General features: G+C 39.0%; 1 protein-coding gene across 6 annotated transcripts in view; it reads right to left on the bottom strand.

The window, feature by feature from the left end:
* Positions 1-13,449, bottom strand: part of RALGAPA2 (Ral GTPase activating protein catalytic subunit alpha 2) — a 280,255-nt gene that overhangs the window by 115,333 nt on the left and 151,473 nt on the right. For 5 of the 6 annotated variants that reach the window (XM_084887000.1, XM_084887001.1, XM_084887002.1 and 2 more), the window contains 5 exons: positions 11,760-11,868; positions 6,003-6,113; positions 4,175-4,243; positions 3,548-3,682; positions 1,254-1,437 (listed from right to left, as the gene is read on the bottom strand). In XM_084887000.1, coding sequence (XP_084743126.1) covers positions 1,254-1,437; positions 3,548-3,682; positions 4,175-4,243; positions 6,003-6,113; positions 11,760-11,868 — 608 coding nt within the window. Of the gene's footprint in view, positions 1-895; positions 1,051-1,253; positions 1,438-3,547; positions 3,683-4,174; positions 4,244-6,002; positions 6,114-11,759; positions 11,869-13,449 lie in introns of those variants that run through there. The other variant, XM_084887005.1, reaches the window with a different exon arrangement.

Here is a 13,449-nt window from a genome sequence, read left to right as displayed (position 1 = left end):
CTACAGGTGTATTTTCTTCATGCTTATCACTCCATATGAATATATACTCCATCAGAACTTTAATGTCCCAACAACAAAGGTACAGCCAACTCAGGAGTCAAATGTAAAACAATGAGATGATGACATGGCAGAGCAGACTCTGACACTAACTATGAAGGTCTAATTTGGTAATGTCCAAGACATAAAGCAACTTTCCTCTACTTTTATTTACATAGGTTGTACTTTTGATTTGAGGTAAATATAAATTTGTATTTTAAGAAACATGTTTGAATTCTACAATGGGAAATTAACATACAGTCACACTAATCAAGTCATAAACCATGACATACCCAATAAAAGCCCAAACTATTTTTGGTACTGAAAAGTAAGAAAAGGGAATATTTAAAAAATAAGAATTGCTCTTCCCTGGCAGTCTTCAGCTAAATCAACTGCCTGTGGGTGTCCTGAAAAATAAAATATAGATTCCATCAATGAAAACACAAGCCCAGGACTTCTACAAATTCTGAAAAATATATTCCAAATATTTATTTTATTTTTCTAAGCTTAGAAATAAAGCATAAAATCAATAATTTTATTATTTATTTAAAAAAAATATATTTTATTGATTTTTTGCAGAGAGGAAGGGAGAGGGATAGAGAACTAGAAACATCGATGAGAGAGAAACATCCATCAGCTGCCTCCTGCACACCCCCCATGGAGGATGTGCCTGCAACCAAGGTACATGCCCTTGACCAGAATCAAACCCAGGACCTTTAAATCTGCAGGCCAACGTTCTATCCACTGAGCCAAACCGAATAGGGCTAAAATCAATAATTTTAGTCTGGAACACTTCACAGTCGGTCTTCTTTCAGAGTCTGTCCATCCTTCTAAGTCTGGCTTCGGTCCTTCTCCATGGGAAGCCGCTATGGTGCTACCAGTCCACAAATGAGTCCTTGTGTATTAATCCTGTCTCTCTTGTTAGATGTAAAGCTCCTTGGGGATAGAAAATGAACTGTTCTTGTGGGTCCCATGGGTCTGAGACATATGGTTCTTCAATAACACAACATTTAACTAAGGTGAGAAAAGAAAGGGTAGGGAAGAAACAGAGAGAGAGAAGAAAAACAAGAAAGGCAGAATTTTCACAGAGAACTCTAGAAACCAGGAATTCAACAACTAGAATTAAAAACAACACAGCAAGCATGGATAAAAGGCTATCATCTTTCCTTTTTTCTGCCCACAAAAATTAATATTCTGAAAAAAAAAAAAAATCTCACCCTCTTCAACAGTAAGCAGGTTGCCCAGGTCTGCTGACGAGTGATACTGGACTGGCTCAGAATTCATCACGTTTGCTAGTGGCAGGAAGGGGTCGTAATCTGAGGATGACAGGTCAGCCAGGGTCAGTGTGTAGTGACTCTGTTGGGTGTATGTGCTTGAGCCACAAACACAGCAGTGCAGAACCTGTGGAAAACAGAAGGGAATGTGTGCCACGGACAACGCTCTGCTCCAAAGGTTTCCTGAAACCAACGGTCGCCAACCTTTCGGACGCCATGGACCACCAGTGGTCTGCGGACCGCCGGTTGGCGACTGCTGCCTTAGGAGGTAGGACTCCTGCTTTGTAATACTTGAAAAATCAAATCCTTTCCATTCTGAAACGTAGTCTTGCTATTAGCAAGTTTATTTGTTCCTTTCACATCAATGATAATAAATACATTCTCAAGTTAAAAAAAAAAAAAAGTAAAAAGGCGCCTATTTTGCCATTCTGTATGGTGGCACACACCTAAGTCCTGCTCCAGGCCACCCAAGGCCACAGAAGTAGTAGAAGGAAATAATTTGGGAGATGAAGCTTAGCTACAGCCTAAGCCACAAAATAAACAACCACCACACACACAGGGAGCTAGTGACTAGGAGGAGGTGCTGCGGGGGCTTCTGGGAGGCTAAAGATGGTCTGTTTCTAGAGTTGGGATCAGGTTTCACAGGTGTGCTTACTTTGTGAAAATTCACCTAGCTCTCTCTTATGATTGATGCAATTTTCTAGATGCATTTATATTTCAACAGAAAGTTTCCTTTAAAAATACAATGAAGAGTTATTCAATAAATTTGCGAATCATGTTAACTATGAGGTGACTTTTATACTGATAAAGCAATTTTAAGAGACATCTTTTAAAAAAAGAGATGAATTTAAATGATTGTGGCTGCTTTAGTGGGTCAAGCCAGCCTCAAATAGGTTTATAAAGCTAACATAGCAACCAAAATCTAGTGAAGAATTTTAAATAAAATACACAATACTTTTTAGAATTTCAACCATGGTTAAGTGGTATTTTTTTAATTCAATACATTTTAAAATAAAAGTTAATGACATGGAATCTTTAAAAAAAAAAACAACTATTATCAAAGGTCCATTACCAAAATAAGTAAGCAACAGAATTGTCCTACATAATAGTAATTATTGAATGGACACCCAAATACTAAATACATACATACATACATACATACATACATACATACATACATAAGGCTATCACAGGACAGACTGAAGTCTGTGTAGAACAGGGGTCCTCAAACTTTTTAAAGTGGGGGCCAGATCACAGTCCCTCAGAGAGCTGGAGGGCCGGACTATATGAACTACTAATCCCTACTGTAACACCTTGGCTGCGCTCACTGCCCAAAAAACCTGGTGGGCAGGATCAGACTCCCCTGGGGGCTGCATGTGGCCCGCGGGCCGTAGTTTGAAGACCCCTGGTGTAGAAGGACAGTATAAAGGGTTCAGAGCAGTGGTTCTCAACCTTTCTAATGCTGCGATCCTTTAATACAGTTCCTCATGTTGTGGAGACCACCAACCATAAAATTATTTTCGTTGCTACTTCATAACTGTAATTTTGCTACTGTTATGAATCGTAATGTAAATATCTGTGTTTTCTGATGGTCTTAGGTGACCCTGCTGCTGTATAGCCTAAGACCAATGAAAATAATTTTATGGTTGGGGGTCACCACAACATGAGGAACTGTATTAAAGGGACGCGGCATTAAAAAGGTTGAGAACCACTGGTCCAGAGTAAATACCACATCTACTCATGATTATGGGGTAAAATAGTACAATATTTTATGTACTATAAGAAATGATGATGTAATTATTTTGATGTCATACATTTCATTACTTTATTTCTTAAGATCTTTTAAGAGATTACTGGAACCACTATATTTTTTTCTTCCTTTGAAAAATAGATTTTTCTCAAACTAAGGCTATGTATATTCCTACTATATAATCAGTTTTCTTTAAGTTAGGTAGATTTGGACCATGTTCTGTGAAAATTGGGGGATTTGATCAAAACAGCAGTTGTTTTAAGATGACAGTCATGTAAAAATGCATGCATCTTTCACATGGTAACCAATGCCTCTTATAATTGTATCTGTCCTGTTTTCCCTCCCTAAATTATTTGTTCCTTTTACATGCTCCCCCCCTCTAGCCCAATAAATTCTTTTCAAAAGGGCATTGATAAATAGGTAAATGCATAAAACTTATTTTGGTGATTCCCATACTCCATGCTCTCCAGGCCCAACCAAGACTCACCCTGTAGATGTAATCCAGCAAAGGGGCTCTGCGTGAGTGCTGCTCCTCCAGGGCTGTGGACACCGGGCGGAGCAGGGCGCTCACCGGCAACGCCATGCACCAGTCCAGGAGGCAGAGGAGCAAGGACACAATGAACTGGAAGAGGAAACAGACCCAGCACCTTACACTGCAGTCTCTTAAACTTCACTAAAGGCAATAAAAAACAACAGAACTGTCCCTGCACAATAGTAATTATTCAATGGACACACAAAAAAAGGAATAAATGAATAAGATTTTGACGAGGGTTAACAGAGAAAGATATTATAGAGGATATCCCTGCGTGTAATACTATTTATCTTTCTGTTTTACATTTAAAATATATATTTTATGAATTTTTTACAGAGAGGAAGGGAGAGAGATAGAGAGCCAGAAACATCAATGAGAGAGAAACATTGATCAGCTGCCTCCTGCACACCCCCCACAGAGTATGTGCCAGCAACCAAGGTACATGCCCTTGACTGGAACTGAACCTGGGACCCTTCAGTCCACAGGCCGACTCTCTATCCACTGAGCCAAACCAGTTTCAGCTCTGTTTTACATTTAAAAAAAACCAGACTCTAGGCAAAACTTAGCCAGTGTGCCACCTACCTTCTTATCTGTTTCCACTGCGGAGTACTCTGCACTTGGTAAAAGAAAAGCAATTGTGGCCACAAGAATCTGTATTAAAAAAAAAAATCCTCAGTCAAATAGACCATAGTGGCACTTTTGGAAGCCATATGGTAAAACTCCCATGTGGCTTCATCCCATTCTGTTGGTGGCAAAATTGGGGGCCCCAGAGAAAGAAATATTTATATTTGTAGTCATAAAATTTCTATTTTCAGTCTCCACACTTGCGTAGAAAGCAAAAAATACTTTCAAAAATAGTTACGAAAATGCTCCCATTTCTTTTTCTTATAAATTACCCAGCTCCATACTATTTTCCTAGAGTCACAGCACCACGTTATGTTCAAAGGTCTTCCATGTAGATGTAACTTATATGGTTGCCCTAAAACCCAATTCCATCTTGTAGCACCTTATATTCCTATGCCCACCGTTCTCTCTCCCTCTAGGCCACTTAAGGTAAAAAAATCACTTGTGATATTTGATGTATCTCTGAGAGAACAACATGGTTTCCTTGGTGAAATTTGTCTAGGGCTGAGAAAAAAATAAATCAATATCACTCTCCCTCTAATATCACATGGAAACAAACCACATATCCTTGAGTTGCCACTACCGTGTTTCCCGAAAATAAGACCTACTTACAGGTTTCCTTCTGAATGAAATATAAGGCATCCCCCCGAAAATAAGGCCCCCCTCAGGCTAAATATGAGAGATTTGGTCCACTGATTCTGAAAGAAATGGAGTCACAAGAAATTCACCAGGAAATTTAGGAATTGGATTGTTATGATGATGTTCCAGAAGATGATGACATGATTGTCATTGAATAAATGGGTAAATTCTTGATACTGTAGGATTCACAGTTTGTCTGGTTTGTGTTGACAACTACCGCACTACCGTACCGTATACAGGTAATAAATTTCCTTTATTTTCATCTAACAATAAATGTGTACCGTATTCTTCTTCATGGAAAAATAAGACATCCCCTGAAAATAAGACCTAGCGCATCTTTGGGAGCAAAAATTAATATAAGACACTGTCTTATTTTCGGGGAAACAGGGTAAATGTTAAAGAACTGGGCATGTTTTAAAGAGTACAGCTATACAAACTGGCAGGAACTGGTGTGATTTACCACCAGGCCCCTACGGGGGGAGGGTACTTGCTCCAGTACAAGCAAGCATTCCCAATGCAACCAACCTCCAGGACATTAAACTGAGATGATTCTTCCTGGTCCTCTGTCCTTCTCCTTCACTAGTTACCCTCACAGAGGGTATTAGAGCAGTAATCTCATTACAGCTGGCAATCACGCTATGGCAGAAGCACAGTCGGGGCCTTCAGTCTGGGAGAGACTCCTGTTTTTACACAGCAGGCCCCCACTCCCTGCTGCTCCTCCCACCACACACACAGAGGGCATCCTAACTAGCTGCCTACTCCTCCTTGGCACCATCCAAATTACTCGGGATGAATGAAGCCCAGGCCACAAAGGTCTCTTTGTTGTGGTCGTGTCTGCCTTTCAAACTCTCCAAGTGTAAGCCTCTGCGCTGGAACACTGGTGGCGCTCTACGTAGTGCCTGGAATCACAGCTGAGGACTTGCGTGGTAATTTAATAGTTCGCTCTCTAACAATTAATTGAGTATCTACAATCAAAGTCCCAAAAAAAGTATACACACACTTTGAAAATTATAAAGGCAGTGTTTATTAAAATACATTTCATTTCGAAAATCAAGCTATCAGCTGTTAAAGTGTGTATACATTTTTTTGGGGGGGGACCCTATATAACAAAACGAAATGCTTATACTTCAGCATTATAGAGACTTACTTCTGCAATTTTCAGAGGCAGAGAGGTTTCAAACGTCTGAAGCTTTTCCCAGTAGGAAACCAGCAACTGAAGAACATCACAGGCTGCCTGAGCCACGATTTTGTTGGGAAACTAGGAAAGGAAACAAAACCCCAGACTAAATAATCTCATTTAACATGTACATTATTACTAAGGAAGAACATGAGTTATTCCTCTCTAGCTCCTTTTAGAGATATAGTTCCTTGTTTCGGTTTTTTTCTTTTCTCTTTATTGAATTAATGAGTGACAGTGGTTAACAATTATAAAGGCTTCAGGTACACAACTCCACAACACATCATCTGTACACTGTACACTTGTCACCGCCCCAAGTCAAGTCTCCCTCTATCACCAGGTATCCCCCTTACCCTCCTTCATGTATTTCCTCTTTTCCTCCCTGCCCCCTGCAATCACCACACTGTTGTCTGTGTCCATGAGGTTGGGTTTTGTTTTTTTTTTAATCCCTTTACCACCACCACCCAGACCTCCAAACCCTCACTCCAACAGCTGTCAGTCAGTTTGTCTCTATTTTGTCAGTCATTTTGTCCATTACATCTCATATGAATGAGATTATATGCTACTTGTCTTTGACCGGCTTATTTCACTTAGCACAATGCTCTCCTGATCCATCCATATTGTCTCAATGGGTAAGATTTCTTTGTTTCTTTGTTTCTTTCTTCCTTCCTTCCTTTCTTTCTTTTTTTTTTCAGCTGAGTAGTATTCCATTGTGTAAATGTACCACAATCCATTATTTTTATCCATTCACCTACTGATGGGCACTTGGATTGCTTCCAAATCTTGGCTATTGTAAATAAAACTACAATGAACATAGGAATGCATAGATTCTTCTGAATTAGTATTTCAGGTTTCTTTGGATTTTTGTTTTGGTGAAAAATGTGTCCTATATAGTTTATACATGATGACCATTCTATAACTGCCTCATGTCCAGACTAGCTATACTAATTTACACAGCATTCTGTAGAAACAAATAACTATCATTTAATTATTTGGAAATTAAAACCATAATTTCAAAAGTTTTTTTTTATGTGATCACATAAATCCTAGTGCTGACTAATAGGAAATTTAAATTCAGTGCATTATTGAATATCTGCTGCTGAACCTTTTACAAGATAATAATTTTAGCGTTGAAAAATCTTCGACAGCTCTTTATGATAGATGCTTACTTTATTTTACAAAAGGAGAAATGGAATGATCAAATGACTTTCTATCCTAGGAAATTAAACTTAAACCACATATGTAACATAAAAAAAATATGAAAAATTTGGGACTACCAGAACAAGACTCATGAGTTATGATATATTCAATACTTTGTGTATGTTTCCTGAACCTGCTTGTGTCCAAGGTCCTCTAGCTGCTTAAATTTCTTGTGAGATGGCATGTCAAAGGGTTAACCCCTACAAAGGCTGATGGCTGAGGGTGCATGAAAGGCAGGGCACCCTGGCCAGAACCTTGGGCCACACTGCCACCTATACCTTTGCCAATGACTCTGTGTCCCTGTCTAGGGAAACCTCTGGATATGTAGCTTAGGAGCTCCAAGTCACATGAAGCAGACACCAACTGACTTGGATACCACACAAACAACACAGAAAAGCTAACCTTTAGCACTTCAGTGATGAATTTAGAGGATAAGGAAGAAGGTGATTAATTTAACTCTACAGAATAAACAGTTACTGACTACCCCTTCCTGACAGGTGCAAGGTAAACCCAGGGTAAGAACATCTGCACTCAAGGGCTCTTCACACTGTCAATCAGCCATCCAGGCCTCAGATGACCTGATTCTCATGGGCATCTCTCAGCCCTCAAACACTCTGGCTTACGTCTGCCCCAGTACCTTTACACTGCTCCTTGTATGGCTGGGGCACTCATTTTCCAGATCTGCATTCAGCTGATGCTGTCACATCTTTCAGATCATAGCACAGCTACCCTGTTTCCCCGAAAATAAGACAGTGTCTTATATTAATTTTTTCTCCCAAAGTTGCGCTAGGTCTTATGTTCAGGGGATGTCTTATCTTTCCATGTGCTAGGTGTTATTTTCGGAGGATGTCTTATTTTCGGGGAAACACAGTACCATACCCACACAAAGTTGCAGTCCACCCCCTCTAGCTCTTCCGTTTAATCCTGTTCCCCTGCTATTGTTTCTTTATGACATTAATGGATGTCTGAGCTGATCTACTATGTCTGTCATTTATTAAATTTAGTAGTTTTCCGGTGGAGTCTTTAGGGTTTTCTATGTACAATATCTTATCATATGCAAATAATGAGAATTCTACTTCCTTCTTTTCAATTTGGATGCCTTTTACTTCTTCTTCTTGTCTGATCCCTGTGGGTAGGACTTCCAGCACTATGTTGAATAAGAGTGGTGAAAGTGGACATCCCTGTCTTCTTCCTGTTCTAAGGGGAAATGGTTTTAGGTTTTGAGTGTGATGTTGGCTATAGGTTTGTCATATATGGCCTTCATTATGTTGCGATATGATCTCTCTATTTCCACTTTGCTGAGAGTTTTTATCAAAAAAAGGTGTTAGATTTTGTTGAATGCTTTTTTTCTGTGTCTATTGATGTGATCATGTGGTTTTTGACTTCCAATTTGTGTATATAATGTATCACATTTATTTATTTGTGAATATCATACCAGCTTTGCATCCCTGGAATAAATCACACTTAGTCATGGTGTATGATCTTTTTAATATATTGTTGGATCCGATTTGCTAATACTTTGTTGAGATCTTAGCATCTATGTCCATCAGATATATTGGCCTACAACTTCCTTTCTTTGTCATGGTTTTATCTGGTTTTGGAATTAGAGTAATGCTGGTCTCTTAAAATAAGCTTGGGAGTCTTCCCTCCTCTTGAATTTTTTGGAAGTTTGAGAAGGATAGGTGTTAGTTCTTTGATTACTTGATAAAATCCACCTGTGAAGGCATCTGGTCCAGGGCTTTTATTTGTTGAGAGTGTTTTTATTGCTGCTTCAATTTCGCTAGTTGTAATCTGTCTATTCAGATTCTCTGATTGTTCCTGATTCAGTTTTGGAAGATTGCACGTTTTTAGGAATTTATCCATTTTGTCCAGATTGTCCAATTTGTTGTCATACAATCATTTGTTAATATTTTTCTAAAATCCCTTGTATTTCTGTGGAATCAGTTGTTACTTTTTTGCTTTCATTTCTGAGTTTATTTGGGTCCTCTTTCTCTCTCTCTCTCTCCTACCCTCTCTCTTTTTGATGAGTTTGATTGAAGGTTTGCCAATCTTTTTATCTTTTAAAAGAAACAGCTCTTGGTTTTCATTGATCTTTTATACATTTTTTAAAGACTACTTCATTCAAACTGGAGAAGAGAGGTTCCTTGATTTTCCTTAGTCACCTTCTCTTTTATTTCTAAAATGGAAACAATAACAGAATGTACAGGAGTGGCAGATCCACATCATGCACTGTGCTGGAATACTTGTGACAGAGTTAAGGACAGGTACATATTTTTCTGTTGCCTTATGTTTTTCCTCATATTTATAGAAATTTTTGAAAATTTGTATAAATAAAAAGAAAAAATATAAGCCCTCATATTCTTTTCCTCTTGTTACCATTTTCCATCTCTCTTCTATACTACATAAATATATACATCTGTACATCTCCTTAATTTCAAGATAATTTCAAATTATTAACGTTTTTTCCAGGAAAGGGGTAAAGATGGGTGGGCACATTACATTAAATATACATTTCTAGATTAAGAAAAATTCAAATTTGAAAAACAGATCTTAGAATTGAAAAAGTAAAATATTAAAAAAATGAACTGGAATCTAAAATACACAATTGATACCCAACTTTTTCCTCTTTTATACGTGAATATCTCTCCATGGTTTGGGAGTCAGCGGGAGTGTCCTGCACATTTGTGACAAAGCCCAGACATGAGGCCGGAGTATCTTGGGTTTGACCCTGACAAGCTCTATTATTCTCACTAAACTCATTTTCCTCATCTGAACAGCAGAGTTGGCAATAACCCTTCACCTATGGGATAGTTCTAAGGATTAAACACAATGACGAAGGTCAGGGTTCAGTCCCCTTCTCAGAACTGAGAGAGCACTCCTAAGTGATAATCTTGGTTTAATTAATTTTCCATTTCTCTCCACAGGGATCGCCAGCAAGCATTTTTCCAGCTCTCAAGATGCAAAGGGCAATCCCAAGTGATGTTGAGGAGGGAAGGGAGAGGACAGGGTGACAGAGGGAGGTGGTCAGAGGGCACACCTAGGGAACAGGAGCATTGAGTTTGGCCAGGAAGAGTGGTGGGTAAGGAGGGTTGCCATTAAATCAGGCTGCCAGGGAAGGCAGGGGCCAGACCAGAGGGCTGGATGCTGAGACGCGGGCAGGGGAACACTGGCGTTATCTTGTGGGGCTGACACACCAAAGGCGGCAAAGGGGCTGTCGATGGCTTGGTGATGACTGTCACAAGCGCCAGCTGCCATGGCTGTTATTAGAGCAGCATGTGGCGGACAGCAGAGAAGGGCAGGCAAGAGCCTGGATGTGGGTGATAGACAGACAGTTCAGGATTCAGCATGGCCAGGTTGTCATTCTAGAGCAAGCATGTCAAATTCGTGGCCCGCCATGAGGCATGCAGCCTGCCAGCTGTGAGTTTGACATGCTTGCTCTAGAACTTGGAACAAGTTCTTTAACTCCCCTGCACCTCAGTTTCTCCACTGTGAAATGGGCAATTACCTAGCAATGGAGTACTGCCACAAACCTTCATTCCGGGGAGGTACTAGCAGCAATGCTAAAATTCGTACCATCATTTCTAAGCAGAAGCCAGGAAAGGACGCAGCAGAATTTGAGCTCTGGTTTAAAAAGTGGCCTCACAGTGCATGAAAAAGTTGACTTTTGTCTTTCATGCCACACAGATCAGCTCGCAGTGCTGGTTCCATCACTTAAGCCTGCATGGCTGTGGGATCACGATCTGAATTCCCTGGCCTTGCTTTCCCTTGGAGTGACACAGGGATTGTGACATCTACCTCAGTGCTGTCATGAAGGTTAACGAAAGCATTCAGAGATGTTAGCATGAATCAGGCCCAGTATGAGTACTCAGTAAATGGCAATTCTTCTTTTCATTAGCAAAGCAAAGGCAGAAAGAATGCCCTAAGAGTGCCCAAAGCCCGCTGGACTGTAAGCACTCAAGGTCATAACCAGGACTCTTATATCTCTCCTTTTCCCACATCTGAGGCCAGTGCACAAAATCCCATTTTATTGTCATTCCCACCAGGTGTCCTGCTTGCCACAGGAAAAGCCCAGCCACCAGGGGAACCCAATTTGCCACTGAACTTGGTCTAGAAATGCTCAGACTGGAGGGCCAGTTGTAGTGGCCAGTTAGGAAGCAGCCATTGGTGGCCTCTCCTGAGAACCTCACAGAACATTCACCATGGCTCTCAGAAAAAATATATATTTTTAAATTAAAAATACCCTTTTGGTGCCCTGCTGGCATGGCTCAGTGGTTGGGTGCTGACCTATGAACCAGGAGGTCACAGTTCGATTCCCAGTGAGGGGTGTGCAGGAGGCAGTCGATTGGTGACTCTCTCTCATCATTGGTGTTTCTATCTCTCTCTCTTTCTCTGAATCAATAAAAATATATTTTTTAAAAACACCCTCTTGGTAAGGGGAGGGGGGGAAATGGGGCTAATTCAAATAAAAACTGGTTGAAAACCTAGAATATGGCTTAATGTCAAATGTACATTATGAGCTGGTAATACCTTCAAAGTGACACCTATCACATTGATGGCCTCTTTCAGCTGAGGGTGGTTCGTGCACTGTGCAAGTTCTTCACATATCCAGACCCCGAGGGAGCAAATGGCAATGCATCTTTTCAGGAAAAAAAAGGAGGGAGACTTGCAATGAAATTTCATGTTTTAATATAATTCCCAAACCAAATTTTCTTGGTATTTTCAAATGACAAAATATTTTTTAAAAATAGCAAAATTTACATTAACAAAATGTTCTTATTGAGGAAAAAAAGGTAAGGTACCTTAAATAGACCAGTTTTCAGGACAATTAGAAATATTGAGAATGGTTAGTAATTCAATATTTAATAAAATAAATGGTTTATTTTCTTTTAATGTCATAGCCCATCAACATAGTAACCTATTTTTGTTAAAACTAATTTTAAGTACATTTTACTGCTTTGAGATATTTTTGAGGAAAAATAAAAAATGAGGATGTTAGAAATTGAGTTTGTAATTGTTTTCCTTAAAATACCTATCACAAATAGAAGACAGATCCTATATTTTACTGTAAAGAATATTTGAATATAACTTTCAAAAAAAGTTTCACCATTATTTCTCTTAAGCAATGTATTAAGACAAAATAGTTTCTGAGTTGCACAGTCCTTTACAAATTACCTTTCTCAATTATAAATCAATTTTAAATAATAATTTTCTTTGGAACAGATATATTCAACTATCTTTTATAATAACCAAAAAGTCATATGCCTGTTATCTTTTTTTCTGAATGCTGACATACACACAATTAAAATATTTGCTCCCCAAACTACTTATTTTCAGAACAAAAAGTGGATTCAAACCACTGCTCAGAGTCAGACATTGGCTGTAACATGTATCTGTTCTTTGTAAAAAGAGGTCACATCCAGTGCCAATCACAATGGACATACTGCTCAGCTCGCTACACTGAAAGTTCATTTGTATTCAATATAATGCCACAATTAAAATCATATTTTGAGGTTTTAAAACCACCAAGTTTCATTGGATTTTCACCTCTTTAAATTAGGATGGACTAAGTGCATTAGAACAAACACATTAAAAATCCTTTGAAGATTGTGTCACCTTCTACCAAAATTCACTCAGTAAAGCAGTGCGACTCAGTTTACAAAGTATGCTCGGCCATTTCTGTTTCTCCAACACCAGCATTACCAGGAGTTCCACACTATTTTAACCCTGGCTATTCCTTCCTGGACAGAACTGTCTAAACCAGTGGTTCTCAACCTTTCTAATGCCGTGACCCTTTAATACAGTTCCTCCTCATGTTGTGGTGACCCCCAACCATAAAATTATTTTTATTGCTACTTCATAACTGTTAATTTTGCTACTGTTATGAATCGTAATGTAAATATCTTTGTTTTCTGATGGTCTTAGGTGACTCTGCTAGTGGTCCTCAACCTATCTCTTCTCTTGCCTAATTCCTTTGCTTATTCTCATCTAGAAACTGTACTTTGCATCTTAGTTGGCATATATTACTCTATATTCCCAGGTACTCTACACTTTTTATATCCCCCCAAATTAACCCAGACTCTGTTCAATCCACTAAAATCTATACAATTTGGAATTATATAAAAGATTTCATTTTTTACCATTTTAAGAGCCTCTTTCTTTGTGTGTATGTGTGTATATGTTTAGGAGTGTGTGTACTAGTATATGAATGGTTTTTTTT

This window comes from Pipistrellus hanaki (assembly GCF_964339955.1).
Source record: "Pipistrellus hanaki genome assembly, chromosome: 6".
NCBI lineage: Eukaryota > Metazoa > Chordata > Mammalia > Chiroptera > Vespertilionidae > Pipistrellus > Pipistrellus hanaki.
Note: the sequence above shows the minus strand (reverse complement) of the source record. Positions and strands in the feature narration are given on the sequence as shown.